The 19,864-nt window shown below is 46.0% G+C and overlaps 1 protein-coding gene across 1 annotated transcript in view; it reads left to right on the forward strand.

The window, feature by feature from the left end:
- The window catches only part of C1QH1orf141 (chromosome 1q C1orf141 homolog), a 436,963-nt gene that overhangs the window by 172,641 nt on the left and 244,458 nt on the right, over positions 1–19,864 (forward strand). The window contains exon 4 of the mRNA XM_069641945.1: positions 9,873–9,994. Coding sequence (XP_069498046.1) covers positions 9,873–9,994 — 122 coding nt within the window. The remainder of the gene's footprint in view (positions 1–9,872; positions 9,995–19,864) is intronic.

Here is a 19,864-nt window from a genome sequence, read left to right on the forward strand (position 1 = left end):
AAAGTTCCATGTAGGCAGACAATGCATTCCAGACTAGGAGGTCCTTATCAGACTGGGAATCCGTGTCCTAGAGAGTAGAATCACTCCGAGTGAGGTCCCACTTTCCCAGACACCTAGGAAGAGTCTTCATGAGCAGGCTCACCTACTTATCCTCACAGGGGATGGTTCCCCCCCCCCCCCCCTTGCCCCCCGGGTAGAAGGGACAAATTGCCTAGTGTCGTCACATACACCACCAGTTAAATTAGAGGCTCCCCGTTGATTGGAAAGAAGGAAACGACTCAGAGTCCACATTGCCTTGCTCTTTTTCTTTTATATGATCCCCCGGAAGGTTCCCGTATTTAGAATGTGGTGTTCTAGTTGGTGGCTGTTTTCCCAGGTCCCCACAGATGGTTCCTCTTCTGTAAAAACCTCCCAAGAAGAGGAGAGAGTACCTGGATAATTCTCCCTTAGTGGGATGAAGTAGGAGCTCGGGAAGTCGGTCCCTTTGATCACTTCTTTAAGATATTCTGGCTAGATTAAATTGGAGCAAATGGAAGTCTGGTTGCTCCCAGAATTAATCAGGCCTTTGGCCTAGATGTTGACCCTGATGACCTTGTGACTTTGGAAGGGCTGCGGGTTACAATAACACACACCATCCTCTTCTAGGATTTCTATCCTTTCCTCTTCTCCTTCCTCCCATTGTTCTGTCCTTACTCAACCAATCTCCATAGGCTCCTCTGCGTGGTTATTTGGACAGAGGTATGCAAAATGTCCCTTTTCTCCACAGGAGAAACCCATGGGTAATGGAGGAAATATTGGTTTTGGACATCCCATGTTGTGTTCTGAGGTTAATTTGGATCGAACTTTATGGAGAGCGAGAAGCCTCCGGATAGTCTCATCCTTCGGTTAGGGTCTGTTACGGAACGTTTCTCTGGTTTTTCATGGCTCTCCGACACCGGGGCTTTTTTAGGTGGTTCAAGGTCCCTTCTGGGCTTTGTCAGTCTGTTGGTAGTTTTAAAGTACTTAAACGCCTCTGAGTGGGCTTGTTATTTCTATAGCCATCTCCAGAGAAGGTTTGGGCTGCTGGAGTATAGCTTGTTGGAGGGAAGGAAGTAAGACTTGGATAAATTACTCTAGGGCTATAGCTTCTGATACCTCGGTAGACTTTTCTTCCCTAACCATTGTCCTAGGACGTTTTGTATTGTTCTGGTTAATTCCATGGGGCTCTCGTTGGGTAGCAAGTGGGTATTATGGAACTTTAGCCAAAATAATGCTTTGGTTTGGCCCGTTTTACCTCTGAGAAGGGGGTGTTTCCTAGCAGGTTGATAATTTGATATGAGACCTGTAGGTCTCCCCTCAATAAAGTTGCCAAATAACAGATTTTCAGGGCTGTATTCCACTGGAATTATGCCGCTAGCCTCTCGAAGTTGTTAAAGAACGCGCTTGGGTCCTCCATCATGGTGCGGTTGTAAAACTCCATGAGGGAGAACCCGATGGCCTTGTCCTACCTCTAGATGTCGAGACTGTCCTGATGCCATTTTTCAACCCAGGCCTGGTTGTCAATCAGCTATTCTAGGAGTACCACAAGAGATGACATCTTGCTTTTGGGCTCAACAGCTTCTTCAGAAGCAATTTATGAGGGAGGAGATTCAAGGCCTTCCTCCTCAGAATCAACAGGGAGTTTGGTGGAGAGGGCAATATGTCCTGGTTTCTCCATGGTAGTACATGTAGAGGTTGTCCATAACACAGGTTTTATTTCCAAATGGCCAATAGGTGTAAGGCGGTCATTGGGATTGGCCATATGCAGGAGATGAGGGTCTGACTTTGTGTCAGGCAACTGAGATCCCACTACTGTCTCCATATTTGTGGCAAATCAGAAGAAGGACTTAGATCAATGACTGATATGTTTCAAGGGTCTTACCTGAAAGTAAAAGAAAACTCCAAGCTTGCTTTATCTCTTTGAGGGAAGTTCCCTGCTAGAAACTAAAACCAATGGTGCTTGTCAAAAGAAAACAGTCCTTAGTCCAAAATCCTATCTAACTAATCTGGCCCTACCACTTTGGAAAACCTACCTAAAATGAGATATCAGATCAGTGACCTCCATCTTCGGCTTCTGCCTGGCTCAATCACTTGGATGGTTTGTCAGCTTCAAGTTCGTCAATATGATAAAAACAGTTCACAACTTTCCTGCAGACTTTGCAGGTCAAAAGAAAATATCATCCATATGGTCCTCTCTTCCTTGGGAAAACAATGATTTTTCTCAGAACCTCTCCAGGTTCCCTTTAAACACAGTTCTCTTTATAACAGTTTTGAGGCTCTTGCACTCCTTGAAGTCCTATGGCCCTCTGGCACACTTGCTTCCTCTCAATCAACGTAATTCACATATGGCGCTGAATTCTCAGAAATGTGCTAATTCCCTTCTACCTTAGAGACCCCCAGCTCTTTTCCTGGACTTTAGGTCTTTTAATTTCTAACCTGGAGAGAGTGAGCCCTTTTTCTCACCCTCTCATGTATTTATTATTGTGATTTGGACTCTGTTTCTTTTGACTTTGGAGTCTGACAAACTCGATAGGCATCATCTTTACATTGTGACCCACTGCACCTTGAGTGCAGTGGCAGAGGGAAGTCTCTTAGATTTCCCAAAGGTTTAAATACCTTCTCTTGGTGAAACTACTGTTTCCAAGAGCCGTGAAGTGAAATTGACTTTACTTACATTTTGTAACTTTCTAGACCCAGCACAGACTATCTTACCATAGAGTGCTGGAGGGGTTACTTCGTATCCCCTGTGTCTAGTTTCTCATGTAACATTTTTATGTTACCCTTTCTACAATTAATGGTTGGTGGTAGTGGTTTACGTTTTACAACCATTGCGTGTTTATACCACGGGCTGCGTTCGCAGATGCAGTAAGGCACTCATTGGTGCCCATTTTCTCAAAATGGCCTGGTCTTCTTTTTTCGCCATTTCTTGTTGGAAAGGTCCTTCTTGAAATGTATTGTGTGCCAAACCAGGTTTGGTCCCTTTGTTCATTTTGTCTTTGGCGGGATTCACGAGCGAAGGCCGCCTCTGGCATGTCTGGAAGGGGCAGGAAGTGAGGGAGGTGCCCGAAACTCTCTGTGCTTAATCCCCTTGGTTACAGGAATGCACCCAAAGGTGATTGGCCGGCTGGCTGTTCGGCAAGGACAGCCACCTTGCTGTGTGATTGACAGCTAGGCTGGAATGAATGGGAGAAACCTGCATAAAAGGCAAGGCTTTTTGGCTTGGAAGGCTGAGTCGACCACTGGACGAAGGAATCCGAAAAAGAACTTGGAAGACCCACCTGCTGCAACTCCTGGACCATTGGTTTGCCCGGTGAAGCCCTGCTACTCTGCTGAATCTACAAATTCGCCTCGTCTAGAGAAGCCCTGCAAGCAAGACTTCTCCCCTTGAGTTGGTGGGACCAATCAACTCCAAAGTAAGCCCGTCTGGACATCCTCTTGGAGCTGGCTGTACTTCTACTGCTGTGGCTGCTGGAACCAAAGTGCTAGGGAGAGCAAAACCAGATTTGTGTGTTGCTATTAAGTCAGACCCGAGCGCCAGGAAGATCCTCTGGACTTCCCTGAAGCAGGACTGACCAAACCTGAGCCACCTCAACAGAGTGCTGGACCCCAGATGCGAGGAAAGTCCTGAGTGGTATCCGAGAACCGCAGTGTTGCTATTTGCTGTCAGACGGAAGGAGCTGAAACACTGAAGAACTGCTGAATCAAAGTTTGCCCATTGCTGCCACTGACCTTCCCATTGGAGAGCAGGAGTCCCCAGACGTCCTCCCTCTTGTCCCCACGACTGAGGCTCAGGAACAACAGGATATGCATAGCTGTACAGGAACAGAAGCGAGCTGGAACCATTTCTTCTAAGCAGAGGTACTGTCAAGTCTAAGAGAACTTACCACTTGTTGTGTAGCCTTGCTTGCTCTCAGGTGAGACCCGTCTCGGTTACCTTTCAGAGTTGCTATAGCTCTGCTCCTCATACGCCTCTCAGCCTGTGGCCCTTCAAGTGTTCTATCTTCTACAAACTTTTCTAAAAACATTGTGCAAGACTTTTTAACCTATCTGCAAAGAAGGTCTTCAGCGCCCCTAGAGATTTTGCAAGTAACATTGGCTGTCCTGGCTCCCTGAGTGACTCTTCTTTACCTCTGACTTTGTGCATTGGACTTCCCCCAGGAAAGGGCTAATTCTACTCTGCATTGGAAGGTTTCAAAAGTAATTACCAGTTGTGAATTATTTGTTAACGTTTGTTTTATTCCCCTCTTCTATCTTTTACACCAAACTCAGTATTGCTCTTAATGTACAAGTGATAAATCAATGTCCACAGTGTCCTAGCTATTGAAGTCACCTGAGTGTGTAGGAAGTGTCTGTGTGCCATCCCCAATTGGTGTCATCTGATTTAGAGAAACTAAGAGTGTGTTTTGAGTTGTATTATAAGTGTTACATATGTTGCTCCCTTCTCAAGAAGGCTTATACAACTGACTGTGAAACGAATGTATAATTGCTGAAACCTTGAGTGTACGATTTATTTGAATAATTGTTACTGTGAAACTGTCACAACATTACTGCGCACATTGACCCCTCTTGAGATAAGTCTGGCTGCTCAGCCACACTACGAAACTGAGGAGGCCAGGGTTGTTGTAGTGCACCCAAAGGGTACTGCATACAATCTTGCCTAACACCGACTCGGTTCTCTCAAGCTCCTGTAACCTCGTCAGATTTCCCAACCTTGATGCAAAATGTATCTACTTCACTCTGAGTCACATAGGGCGCTTGCTCGTTCAGGTTTCTCAAAGTCCTGTAACCTTTTTTTCCCTTTCCAGCCTGGATGCATAGTGCTCATAACTATTTCAATCTGATTCACATGGGGCGCGTGCCTGCTCGGGTTTCTCAGGTTCCCGTATCCTCGTCTGCTTTCCCAGCCCTGATTCGAAGTGTTCGTACCCCACTGGTTCTGATTCACATGGGGGTGCTAGCCCGCTCGGGTTTCCCAGTTAACCGTAACCTTGTTGGCTCTCCCAGCTTTGATTCAAAGTGCTCGTACCACTCAGTGGTAGTCTCTCTGTGGGAGCATTCACTTCCCTGTTGTTGCTTGTTTCTGCAGCTAATGTCCTTCTGGTGTAGAGTTTGGGGATCTGGACTCTCCCCGGATCTGGTCTTGGTGTCGGTTACCAGGCTCCAAGCCCACCACTGCTTCCCTGTGGTCGCCCCATCAGAAGTAATGGTTGGTTCTCCATCTCTGTCCCTCCACCTGACCTAGGCTTCTCGATTGGATAGGACACTAGCCTTCCAGTATCCAGCTAGCATTGATCTCACGCCCCATGCTACCACAGGCTCTGTGGCCCAATATGGCTCTGCCCCTCCAGATGTCTCCTTTACAGAGGCTTACCTCTGTGTAGGAAACACTCTCCTCCCTGTGTAAGAGGTTCCTCTCCTTCACAGTTCCTCCTGGGTTTATGTATGCCATCACAGACAAAAAGGGTGTGTCCTTTTTCTTTGATTGTGGTGCTCAGAATAAGTCCAGCATTACCTGAAGCTAAGGAGATAGAAGGAATCTCACTGGTTGGTAGAATCAAAACAGGAGTAAAAAACGTTTTTCAAAGTTCCATGTAGGCAGACACTGCATTCCGGACATAGAGGTACTTATCAGGCGGGGAGTTCATGTCCCCGAGAGTGGAGGCACTCCCAGTGAGGTCCTACTTGCCCAGACCTCAAAGGAGGGTCTTGCAGAGAAGTCATTCCTCCCTAGCCTCACAGGAGATGACTCCCCTTTGGGGAGAAGGGATGAATTGCCCAGATTCGTTAAAATTCATACATATGTTCTTTGAATGTTAATTTGTTAGATCACTTGGGATTTAAATTTGAAAGATATTGTAAAGTATTTTCAAGATGAATGTTCCCCCGGTTTTAAAAAATATTTTGTTGAGTAGGTTAGCTTTTAGTTCTGAGACGGATAATAGGAGCTTAGCCCTTTTTGATGTATTTGTACTTTCAAGGTATTGCAACTAATTGGAAACACTTTCAAAATATTACAATTAATACATGGTGGAATAATATATGTAATATACACAGAGGTGACATATCCATATCTTACATTTAAACATGACATTAAATCATATAAAAGGGCTTGCTTTTTCACTTTTCTCACGGATCCACCCATCAATATAGCAGAATTAATCATTCATACTCAGTAAATGAGCTTTGGTTTAGAGCCAAAGGAGGATAGAGGATAGAGGATAGAGGATAGAGGATAGAGGATAGAGGATAGAGGATAGAGGATAGAGGATAGAGGAGCAGACAGAAATTGATAAATCATTCCAGAACTTGGTTGCAAGCAGGGAGAAAGTTCAGAAGCGGGAGGTTTGCACAGGGAGGTTTGGATGATATGAGGAGAATGAGAGATTCAGAACATAGAGAGCAGGTAGCAACATAGACAGAAGTGAAAGAGGCTAAGTAACGGGGAGCCACGGCATGTGCCTGTTTAAAATAATTGCACAGAAAGTGGAACAACAAGCAGGATTCAAGGATAATCAGACAATAGAATGTAATACATTAGAAATAGAGGCATGAGGGGGAAGGAGAAAAAGGGTAGGAATTGAAGAGTTTTAGACCGAACATAATCCGGACAGGCAGTAAGCCTGTAGATCTATAAATAGAGCAGAACAGTAGTCTAGACAAGACAATAGAAGAAATGAGAAGTTTAGTGGCATTGAATGAAAGGGTGAGCCTCGCATATATTGAACAGCTGAAAGACCGTGACCTGCGCAGTGGAGGGTAGTGCCTGGTGGGATGGATAGCAGGGCACCATCTGCTTTTGAGGCATCAATGCGACCTCCTCATTTGATCAAGTTTGTTTAATAAAGGTGGTGTTTATTCCATTGCATTTCTCTTGTGAAGCCAGGACCTCTGGACAGATGTGGGCTTGGAGCAGTGCATGACTACTTCAAATACAGCTTTGCTCCTGTTCATGGCTGCCTCAATGGTGGAAGTGTAGTAAGCCGACTTAGCCTCAGAGTTGAAGTTTCTGCATTGGGTATACAGGGATTTGAAGGATAAAACCTCCTCTAGCTTGCGGTCCTTGCACCACCTCTTTTCAAAGCATCTGGTAGAGCATTTGTTTTTGGCAAGCTTGGCTGTGTACTAGGGGGCAGATGCTTTGCTTTTGGTCTGACTATACTTTAGAGGTGCATGGTCATCCACTAGTTCTTTGGCATGTGGTTACATTTATTTATTTGTTCATTTTTTTATTTGTTTATATCGCACCAGTAGCCCGGGGGCATTGGGACGCACGCTTACACACAGGGAACGACCATCAAAGACAGGACAGCGAAAACCTTATCAGCAGATGGAACACTAATTGAAAACTTGCTTGAACAGGAACGTTTTCAGGGATTTCCTAAACAGACCCAGGTTTGCTTCAAAGGGGCAAGTGACAGGTAGTTCCAAGTTCTTGCCGTTCTAACCGGAACGATCTACCTCCGTCCCTTGAATGCTTGAAAGTTGGTCAATCAAGCAAAGAGTTGGATGAGGAGCGCAACGTTCTGCTTGGGGTGTACAATACCACCCAGGCCTTTAGGTACTTAGGAGCAATTCCGCAGATGCACCGAATGTATCCAAAAGGGCTAAGCCATTTCCTGTGGTGGGGAATGTTGTGAACATTGCCTCTAGTGTGTCAAGCGGAACATTCTTGAAGTTTCAGCACTCACGAACAGGGAGTTTGGCTTGCCCATTGTGGGGCAGCCTTGTGTGTGAAATGAGAAGGGGGATTGCTGTACGGTCAATCCAGTCGTTGAGGAGGGTGTTTGTGCATGGCCGGATAGGGCAGGAGGTGAATATCGAGCGTGTGACCTTTGACAAATACGTGGAGGAGAGTTCAATCTGTTTAAGGTCCATGGAGTTACAGAGGATAGGGAGACAATAGGTGTTTTGCTGGTTGGGACTAAGGGATGTTATTGGAGTAGGAAGCTGTTGCAGAGGAGATAAAGTTAGAATGGTCATTGATGAAGTTACCACAGAGGTTGCCTATAAATAAGGTTGAATGCAACGGAGTCATTGTTTGAGGCGGAGAAGCGGCATGGCAGGGATTGAAAAGAGCTGTGTGTGGGAGTTAGGATTACCATGCAGGGCCAGTCGATTTTATGGATAACAGCTCCCCAACTCCAGTGTTTCGTGTGCAGTCAGTATGTGGGATAGGAGGACATCAAAGACTTAGGGGGAGGAGGGTGTAAACCATATTTCAGTAATGAAAAGGGCATCGAATCGATGTTGGTTATGAGTTTGACGATATTGGCTGCATGTGTGACCGCTGAGTGGAAAGTAACCAGCATAACCGGACGCACTTTAATAGAAGACGCATGTAGTAGGGGTTATGCCGAGGAGACATTAGCTGTGTGCAAGTGTAGGAAATGCATTTGCAAATTGGTTGTTCACCAACATTTGTATTGTCTTCACCTTGCACCGTTCCACCTTATGATACACCCCTCAGAAAACTAATTTTGGCAGATATGCTAAATGAATACACGTGCAGCTACTATACATCACTTATGTGCTTCTTCCAAGTGTCGCCGTGTTCACATGAGCATGTTTTGTACATTTTTCCGAAATGTATGAGGCTGCAGTAGAAAGATCTAGTGCTCGGCAGCTATTCATGTACCAATCTTTGTGCACCATGAATTGGGTAATAAAACCTGTATCACAGCAATAGAAGTAAGGGTAATCCGGCATGATGCGCTATATGAAAATGTGACATTATATTATTTCTGACATAATGTTGTATCATGAATAAGGACTTGCTGCCCAATGCTGGTTAATTCTTTGCCAGATCCTACACAGCACGTTTTGCATTTTATTTGAAGTTTGATCTTGGGAATTTTCTGGAATGTTTGACACTTTATGGAGTTTTAAATACGCAAGTTATGAGAAGAACAAAAATGTATGATGTGCTTCTTCTCATAAATGTCATTTTGACTTGACGACTTCTGCAGTGCTGGAAAGAAAACACTAGGAAACAGGCCTTCCCTTGTTACGAACACAGTGTGGAACAACATCCCACCAGACATGGGCACAGCTCCAACGCTCCTGCAGCTCAGGAAAGAACTGGAAAGTGTACTGTTCACAGTTCCTCTGCTAGCGCTCTCGCCACTCCCGCACCAGTCTGCTTGGCTCCAACCACCGTCCAGGGATCCCATCGCACCAATGTTTACTTTTGCCAAGTCGCTCATAAGTTGTACAACCCTCTGTTGAATCCCAGCAAGGGTGGCATGCAAAAAAAATTGTACACGCATTCATACATGACTATACACACGTTTCTGCACTTTCCCTTTACTTCACATCATTAATATTATGGTTATTTTCTGACACCTAAGAGATGTCTTTAGAATGTGCTAGTTATTCATTGTATTTTTCAATCATTGATATGTGTTGATTTGTTTATGAAGCACACTGTTACCAACAATAATTTTAAAAGAAATTACAGGCGAAAAGCAACATGGAAACATAGTTATCAAAATGATTACAGTGAAAGAAGGTTCAGAAGCCAATCAGTGCTCTATTAGAGTTCCATTTCAGCTTGAGCTGTATATCAAAATACGTGAACAGTAGGAGTGCAATGTGATGAATTCGATGTTACAGGAGTAAGATGAAAATGCTGGAAAAACTGAATCCCATCCTGAAAACCGAAGTTACTGAGGACCTTTTCTTACCATTCTTTACACAATTTAATGGACCAATTAAGCCACTTTACTGGCCTTTTCTAAGTCACTCAATACGTTTAAATTCTGTACGCTAAATTCTCTTTTAAATAATTGGTAATGCCATATACGTAATAAAATATATTAAACTCTGTTTTGCAAATAATATATGTTTACTTTTAGATCCCTGTGTGGGCCACTTACTCCCCGAACCGCCAGTCCTAGGGACATTCTTTCGTACAAACCAGTTATCAGGCCATTCAGTGCGCCTCAGCTCCTGGAAGTCAAGGACAGTGATCCACAAGGTACAGTATTCTCAGTATGTTGTGTGTTCTTACTTGGCTTTCTCAAGTTTCTTAAATGATTTAATCAGAAGTCCCGTTCTTACGTGACACACTTCCCTAAATTGCAGTATCACTAAGAATGCAAATAAACAAAAACAGTAATACTATTAATGTCTGTAGTTTTCTTTTTTCTGTATTTGGAATTTGGAATTGGATAGAAACATGACACATGTCACTTTAGTATCCTCTGTTTGACATCCAAGTTGTTTAGCCTCTGCTCACAGTCAATTTTGGCAGCCCCGCCCGCTGAGTCCTCTCTAACCCAGGCCAGTCTTCTTATCACCTAACCTTCCCATCACATGTGATCAGTCTACCCTTCTCGGTACTCCTTATCCAGTTCAGAGGATCGTCTGGTTGCTCTGACCAACACCGACAAACAACAACGTGACCTCATACTGTTCTCAAGTCCTTTGACTCACTAACTCTCCTACTTTACCTACTACTTTCCTGTATGCAAATGTTTTTTATATGCTAGCAGGGACGGCATTTCTCCAAAATGCCAGGGTAGCAGAAGTGACATCTCGCGACCATTGCCCTCTGATGACATCACAGGAAGTGATGGAACACAACCTTTGACCCCTTGACAAAACAGGAAGTGGCGTCACATAGCATTGTTCCTCAGTACACCAAGAAAAATATGGTTACAATATCACTGTGGTATGATATACATTTCATACAAGAATGGATCACCATATGTAGAGTTAATATCAGTGTGTGTATAGGCCCAGATTACGAAATTACTGTGAATGTAAGCAGATGCCCAAGGCTAAATGATGCCATGCAATGGAAAGAAACTACATGTGGCTGTTGCATGAAATGAAAGAAAGTGTGTCAACAAATTCAACCCTTAGAAACTGAGCTAGAACCAAGCAAATCTACAGTCATCCCATAGGGATATGCAAAATAAAAAAAAATAAAACCTAGATTGGAGCAGGTTATATATATTTACAGGTGTTGGATGTTTTCTGAAGCATTTTCATTTGTTAGACAGTTCCCACATATTGAGTGTGGCTAGGCATGCATGAGACGACCTTCATTCTTGCTTCCCTTAGGCTCCAGGCCACATGGAGACTGATCCAACATAATGAGCCAAAGCCTGCCACAAGCCCACATTCCTCACACGCAGTTGTGTGGTCCATGGTGGCTGCACTAATATGTGCTTTGTTCCTGTATATGAACATAATCATGTTGGCTTTAATGACAGTAATGATACTATATGAAAACATGTCCAAGCTGGCTCTGCCAGTATATCCTTAAGCCCACATAGCACACGCCTGTTGGCTTTGCCATTAAAAATGCAATGCCATAATAAGAAAACATGTGCAAACTGTCTCCAATGTAGGCCAGTCTAGACACGCAAGTACACTTATGATTTGAAAACGGCTGCTTTCCGAAAGGTGAAAGACACGTTTTAACAGAACAAAGGTTTCCGTGCTGTCCGCACTTTGCAGTCGCCAGAGAGCTGTCAATGTTGGTAATGACTTCCAGTCCCATATCATTTAGTGCATTGCCAACGGGACTAATTCTCCGCAGGGTTAAATGGCAAGCCGATTTACTATGACGATTGTAACCCCCAAGCATACTCGCCTGCCAAACCACCGTGAATGTTGACAGTTCAAACAGACTCTCTATAAGAAAACACTGCACCAATCGGTGCCTTTACTAAAATAGATAAAATGAGAAATATATGCACTTGCAAAGACTGCACCTTTTCAGACTCATTTCATTTGTAGTCATTGACGCAGACACCGTTCACATGGTGCATCCACTTCAGCACAAAAAGCGCTGATCTCCCTTTTCAAATTCTTTGATCCAGCATCAATGATGTCAACAGCACCTCTATTCCAAAGTAAACATCCAATATTCCATACAGCACTGATCACAACTCACGCAGACTTATTCACTTTGTGTATCCACTTCATATCAGCAGTTATCTGCCAAGAAGAGCCTGGCTGCTTAATGCACTGCTGTACTGACCGCAAAGTAGAAGTGAAGTTTCGAGGTCAGCGCTGAAACAATTTGCAGCACCAAGTCAGAAAGTGGAACTCTGACTTTGTAGTGGTCCTGGAGACATGCCTGGCCCATTCCAGGACAGCAGCAACCCCCTCTGGTATGTTTTAAGCAAACCTCCTGCCCCTTCAGGTACATTTTAGCAATCTTCACTCTCTCCTTTTGGCATGTCCTTGATTCCCTCCCAAATTAAGACTAGATACCTTTTATCAAGGACACATCGCCTATCCTCACAAGCATATCATGTCCCCTCAGGCATGTCCTCCCCTTTCTCCCCACCTAGAAAATACCATTAGTGCTTATTTATAGCCTTACCGACACCCTAAATATATATATATGCCACTACTACCCCTCACGTATACTAACCTACCAACATCCACGAGGTTGCGAGGGCCAGAGGGTGGTCATCTCTAGGGGGCTCCAAGGGCCAACAACATCTAGGGCATTCCAAGGGCCACGGCGGCCCCCCTATTATGACACAGGGTTCACAAACAAGCCTCTCTCCTCAGAAGCCCCCATGTCTATCTTGCAGAGGCAGCCGGGCCTCATGGCTGCGGAGTCACTCTCTGTGCTGTGAGGTCACCGCCCATCCTGGAGACCCACACCGCCGCCGGCTCCCAACACTTGAAGGCTCGCCGCACCTCGCACCCCTGGGCCTCTTGGCTCACAGTGAGGCCGGTCCCTAGTTCCATGCGGGCGATAAAAATACACCACCTCTTCCCAAGGGTGTTAAACTTATGCAAATGAAGTCATAAAGCTTGTTTTCTAGCTAAATTCCTTGTTGGGCCAGATGTATAATCTAGAGAGTCAGAGCCGAGCCTTGCATTGATTAAAACGAGCCAGACACTTGTAAATATATCTTCGCTGTGTCTTGCTGTACCTTGTTATACCTTATCTCTTCCATTGCTCTCCATGCACATTGCACAGCCCACCTTACGTTTAGAAGGTGTTAGCCTTCCTGTTGCCAACAGGAAGAGAAACTTCCTTGAAGTTGAGCATCACATGTTGGAATGTAAATGTTAAAAAGAAATGCTGAATGCATCCCGATGGCAAGCACCCTGGAACCTGGACTGCTAAATCTGCTGCCACTCCTACTGCTTTGCCCCAGATCCTGTTTCAAGCAAAGTCATGGGAAGGAGCATGCTGGGTCCACTTCCGTGCGTTCAAGAAATCTGTAACTTTTCGTGGTTGCTTACAGAGCTCTTGAAAACAGCACAAGTCCCTGTGGCGCCTGCAGTCGCGGCACAGCCCAAGAAGCCACCTTTATTGAAAAAAATGAAAGCTTGGAACTTCCATTTTTTTCAATATAAGTAGGGGTTGCAAAGACTAAGCCAGTGGTCACAAGGACACCTCTGCGACCCCTAACAACCTCGAAATTACGTCCCTGTATGCAAGTGCTCAGAATTCACTATATATGTCCTCTTTGTCACGTTATAAAACTCTAAAAGAACAACCTTTGTGCATGCTTATTGTGACATCATTTGTTGCAATAGTGTATGCTTGACCAGCTACCATGTACACAGCTTCTCACTTATGCCGAACAGGTGCTGCATCAATGTATGGCAAGTACTATGTGTGAACAAGCATTCCCAACTATATAAGAAAAAAAGCTGCTGTGCACAGAAACTCTCTGGGAAATGGCGTGGAGGTTCAACTAACGTTCCCCCCCTGAACTCCCCCCCCCCCCCCGAGAAAAGCATAGTTATTCGGGTAAAACATGTTGGTTGGTAGTCCTTGTCATATACCAGGGATTTTGTGATAATATCTTTATTAAAGGAAAGCTCCTTTGAAAAAGACTACAGGCCTCATTACGAGACACCCGGTCTGGAAAGAACGGTGGCGGCAAACCCGTTGCCACTGTTGTTTCCAGACCGGGTGATCTCGAGTTCTGCAGGTGGGAGGTGTCATTCCCGCCAGGTCTGACCTGGCGGGTTTAACATCACCCGCCTGCAGGCGGACATGGATACACCTGCACCATCACGCGATGGTGCCGTTGTTTCCACTGCCCCATTCCCATTGAGTCCTGTGGGAATGGGGATTTACCGAATTCCGTCTCCGGAATTCCCGGGTCACCAGGGTCCTAATGCCCCGGTAATTCTGGGAATCACGGAGGTGGAATGGTAATACGAGCCCGGTGGTAACCTGCCGGAATTTCAGGCATGGTTACCGCCAAACTCATAATGAGGCCCTACAACTCTTCTGCCGAGCGGCTCACCACCCTTTCTGCGTATATCTATTGTGCACATGAAAACAAATGGATACAAAAAGTAAGCAAGCTTTATTTTAAACTATAGAGGGCACATTTGTCCATGTGGGATGAAACGTGCCAAATAAAAATCTATTAACAAAGCCAAAAGGTTACCAAAAAATGGTAAATTATATAAGCCCAATATAGGATAATTCTTTTTTTAAATTGTTTTATTTATGAATTGGACAATATTAGCTTGAAAGATCGATGCAGATTTGGTATGATATGTAAAAATAAGATAAAATAGCTAGCACAATTATTAGATATTGATAAAAATACAATTTAAAAGAATACTGTGGGGTAAAATATAGCCCCTGAATGTCGGAAATAAAGAGGCCATTATTTAAGAGTGAAGCTGACTAGTGCTACCCATTAGAAAAAGCAGGCCAGTCCCAAAACACTTCTTTTTCTGACTTAAGGCCTTGGACAGGAACAGAAATGGGCCTCTTTCAACTTTAACAAAATGAACAGGCGCTCGAGTGAAGGAAAATGTGCCTGAAAACTTAAAATTTCTAGATGTGCCCAATGCATGACAAAAGCAAAGAAATGCTGTTTTCATAAAATATGAAAAGCTACACTTTCTACTTAAAGAGACAGATAGCAGTGTGTAAAATATCTTTATGCAACATGAGACTGTGATTGAGGAATCCAGGTGAAACCGAGTCTGACATTCATATGAGGGAAAAGAGCATTTATTTTCAACAGCCAAATTGACATTTAATGGAAAGGCTCATTTCATTTTTCATAATTGAACACTTGTGCTCTCTATTAACTGGCCTGTTTGGTGAAATTCTGAATGTACCTCGGGGTTAATATTGAGGAAGCAAAAAGTATATGTTATAAACAGATTTAAATGTAATTTACTATGCAACTGTGTAAACACAATGACGGCCGTGAACCAACACGTAGTCCACAAGTGTGTCCAGTTCCTTATCACAGAAACTCCTCTTCCTTGACGTGTGGGATGCCTGAGCCGTGTCTGGCGTACCAGCCTGTACCGCTGGAGCACGCTTCGTCCTCTTGCGAGGTGGTGCAGACCCCGAGTGGCTTGTGCCGCTCTGGTCAGTAGGGGCTGAGGTGCAGGTGGACTGGCCAATGGAATCAGGCAATGATGTGAAAACTGAAGGTCGGACTGAAGGTATTGGCAGCTGGGTGCTGTTGCCAGGACCCTGCGCCACACCTGCCTTGGTGACAAGGGCCAGGACCAATCCAGTCCTGGATGGTGACCCAGAGAAGGGGTGGTGGTAGCTGCAGCTGCCCCTGCAGCTTCCACACCCTGGCTGTTCGGGACAGCAGATGACACTGCTGCTCCAGATCCAGGTGTCCTGGTACAGCAACTTGCCCCACACGTGCCTTGGCCTTCCGGACATGGAAATCGGCCATTGAGTCACCATGTGCCTGTTCCAGGACCACTGCAGTCCGGGCTGGCTGACCCAGAGCCTGGGTGGTGGTAGCTTCAGCTGCCCCTGTAGCTTCCACACCCTGGCTGCTAGGGACATCAGATGGCACTGCTTGTCGGGTGTGACGGGTGCTGGGGATGCCAGCAGCAGCTGCATCTCCCTGACCCGCTTGGGTGGGGGGCATGGCTATCCCTGCATGGGCCTGGACACCCTGCCCACGTCGCCCACCTTGGCCACATCGCCCACCTTGGCCACCCTGGCCACCTCGCCCACCGCAGCCATCTCTGAGATTGCCCTGCATTGCCTCCCTTACTACCTGTTGCCCTCCCAATCATGGCACTGATGGACTAGCGCAATAGGAGGTGCAGGCAACAATTTTCCTGGACAATTGGAGTGAGGGGGCAGGGTACGTGATGGAAAACTTACCACTGTGCTCCAACAAGGCTATATGTGACCCCTGGGGGAAAAATAATGGTTCACTCAACGCTCACGTACTCCAAAAACAAGAAAAAACGTGTATGCAAACCCATCGGTAGCCCACATGTCTTGAAAAAATATCCCGCCATACGCTGTGGAACCCAGAAACACAAAATATGCGTACGCGAGGAACACATAGGCTACTATGACCTTGAAAATGGGGTACGTGACACACAGGGGCAACCACAGTGGGGAAAAATGCGTGCGCGACTCACTGTCTGCCTCAAAAATAAGAAAACTTCCACGCGCATGCAACTCCCCTGCCAAAACAAGAAGTACGCACTGCCACAGTAGTGAACAATTTGCGTGTGAACCCACAAAAATATGAATCTCACACGTGTCTCCACGAAACGCACTGTTGTCCTAAGCGGACCTTTAACCCATACTGAATGGCAACGACCAACATCCAGCGTGAATCATGTAACTTATGCGCTTAGGGCCTTTCCTCTGATTGCACGCTAACGTGCTGTTTCCGCATGTGCAGAGTCACTCTGTTTCCGGCCGGCTACACAAAAGAACATGGAAGACCCACACTCCTGCTCACAAGGCCATTCACCCGCCTCCAGCTGCTCTGAGCTGCCTCCTAGAGCCATCTGCTGCTGCCAGGCCACACTGTGTGCCTGCTGCCCACGTGCCCTGCATTTTGGTGCCTGCTCTGAAGCCATTGCCAGTGATCCTGTTGCTGTGACACCTCTGCTGATCCTAAAGACTCCCGACTGCCATTCCATCTCTCCACAGCCCAGCCCCAGGACCACCTGCCCACCCACACCTGCCATCTTCATCCGAGGCAAGTGGCAACCCCCCGGCAGAGAGGCAGAGGGCTGTCCGCTTCTCTTCCACAGAAGTTGGCATCCTGGTGGAGCAAGTCCTGGGGCATTATGATGCCCTCTTCCCTGGACCATCGCGACTCGAAAAGGAAGGACGGAGTAAGATCTGGGTGGACATTGTTGGTGACATCAACGTGGAGGGGGTGGCACCCTGCGACTACCGACATGTCCGTAAGCGCTGGGAAGACTTCAGGTCCAGGACCCTCAACAAGGCCCGGTGCCTCTTCAATGCTGGTGATGATCGAGCGAGCCTGCACTACAGTTATGTGGTAGCAGTGGCTGGGCAGCCAGACTTATCTCAAAAGGGATGTGAGCAGTACAAGATGTTACACAAAGGACTTGCAATCACGGTAATTCAAACAAACACTATTCTAAGTTTCTTTGTAAAAGAATATACATTTATTGACACAGTTAGTTGGAAAACATTCCACTAGTAAGATGCAGCTCAATATCACACTATAATACACTACAGTACACAACCAATACTTTTCTGAACAAGTTAGGCTCTCCTGAAGTGGGAGCAACATGGCACTTCAGTAACTTTCAAAAGGGGTAGAAAGACAAAGGTTGAAAGAATGAAAGCACAATTACTTTCATAGGCAGGGCAAATAGTTTCAGTTCACTACAACAGGCAATTCAATTCAATAGGCCTGGGCCAAAGTCAATGGTTCAGTGTCTAGGATAGGATAGCGCTGTTTTGGGAGTAAATGATTAAGTCTTTGCTAATGTTCGTAGAAGTAGCTTGCCAGAGAAAGAGTTGTATGTAGGTTTAGGAGCGGACAAGACTCCAAAGTGGGGAAAGTTTCACAAACTTTCACTGCGGCAGAAAAGATTTCCACACCGCGTTTGCACAGTACCTTAAGTATGAAGAAAAGCTGTAGCTGAGGCATTTGTTCCTGGCAGTTCCTGCAGATCTCACTGTTCCTGAGCTTTATTCGTGGGGACAAAAAGGAAGGACGTCGGGAGGTTCCTGCACTGCCCAGGGAAGAGGCCACAAGCTTGGCTAAGCGTCGGCTATAAGGTGTGAGTGCCTTAAAGTCCACAAACTGGTATCCTTCTCTCTGGCTATCCGGTTTTCAACAGCACTCAGATAAAAATTCGAGCAGTATGGAGACGGTGTCCAGGTGGTTTACGAGTTGGTTGTTCCCACAAGCTCAAGGGAAGAAGTCGTCCGCTTCTCTGTCGATGGAGTTTCAGGCAATTCGGACCTGCAGCAGGGCTTCACCGGGCAAACCAACGGTCCAGGAGTTGCAGCAGTCGTCTTCCTTCAGCTCGTCTTCGGTTCTTTCGTTCCAGTGGTCGACTCTGCCTTCCAAGTCCCAGAGACCTGCTTTTAAACCGTTTTATCCCATTCATTCCAGCCTAGCTGTCACTCACCCAGCAGGGTGGCTGTCCTTGCCAGCCAATCACACCAGAGTGCATTCAGGTCTCCTAGGAGACTAAGCACAGGGAGTTTCGGGCACCTCCCTCACATCATGTTCACCCCAGACACGCAGGCGCCAGAGGAGGGCTTCAGTACTGAAGCCCACCAAAGGGCATCCCATAAAGGGGCCAAACCTGGTTTGGCACGCAGAGTTAAACACAAGAAGGACCTTTCCTAAAAGAAACGGCAAAAAAGATGACCAGAGCAAGCACCACCCACCTTCTTAGCCCTGCCTCTTCTTTCCTGCTCCTAACTATTAGATCAAGGGCATCTCTCGCCCGGGCGTCCTAAGCGAAGGGCAGACGAAGAAAAGGGGAATTCCTGTTTGGACCTGTTCGGACCAGGAGGACCCAGGGCCCGACCCCCTGCTCAGACAGCAGGTAGGCATGCACCAACATGTGTTACTCCCTCTGGTCCCCCCGTGATGTTCCCTTGTGCCCCCCCCATTCTCGCACACAGGTGTTGCCTGTTTTGCTTGATTCTTCTACCCTGCTCCCCCCACCCCCCCTGACCCCACTCAAGCCTACTTCTGCAGGAGTCTGTCCTGATACATTCTGGTTTCACCATCACCGTCTTGTGGACAATGCTGGATTTGACTTTTATGGACTTAATTCATTCATGGTGCGTCACCCTTTCTCAACTCTCATGCTGAACTTCTTTTGCATCTTGTACTCATGGTGGCCCTGAATCGTGCTGTCCCATCTTCATCTTGTATCCTGGCTTGCACCATTAAGTGGTGTTACCGACTTCTGCAATTGTATTCACTCTCCCCTCTTGCTTCTCCACTCTTTTGACTGCTAGCTCTCTGTTCTCTCCTCCTTTCCCTTCTCCCTTTACCTATCTCCTCCCCTTACTTTCTTCTATGCACTTACTCTATCAGAATTGTCCCAGGACCTAGTATGATAGCAACCTCGTCTGTCTCCTCCTCCCTCCCCTTACTGGTTTTTTCGTCCCCAACCCCGCTCCAGCACTATCTGAAATGTCGTCAGGCCTAGTACGGTAGTCGCCTGTCTGTTTCCATTTCCTTCCCACTCTCCCCCTCCCTTCCTTATCTATGTTTTAGCTCTTGCACTATCTGAAATGTCAGGCCGAGTACGATAGTTAATTTCACATCCTTACTGTTCATGGCCTGTAAGAATGTCATTGTTTTTTCCGTTGTTCCCTCCCTTGTCTTGAAGCGCTTTGAAACACAATATGTATAGGCGCTATATAAATAAACTATCATATCAGAGTCTGTTTTTATAGAGGGGTCATGAGCGCCATATTGAAAAACATGGCTGACCCGATTTTTAGCTACCGGTGTTCGTGGTCGGACAGAATCATGGTAGTACATTCTAAAACCACTGCCACCAGCCATTTCAAGAGGAAAGGGTAGCATTTGACTGTTACATGTGTGTTTAGACAGAGGGGACGCTAGGCAACCCCTCCAGCACTCTATAGGAAGAT

Source organism: Ambystoma mexicanum, chromosome 1q (genome assembly GCF_040938575.1).
Source record: "Ambystoma mexicanum isolate Mex_15411 chromosome 1q, UKY_AmexF1_1, whole genome shotgun sequence".
NCBI classification, from domain to species: Eukaryota; Metazoa; Chordata; class Amphibia; order Caudata; family Ambystomatidae; genus Ambystoma; species Ambystoma mexicanum.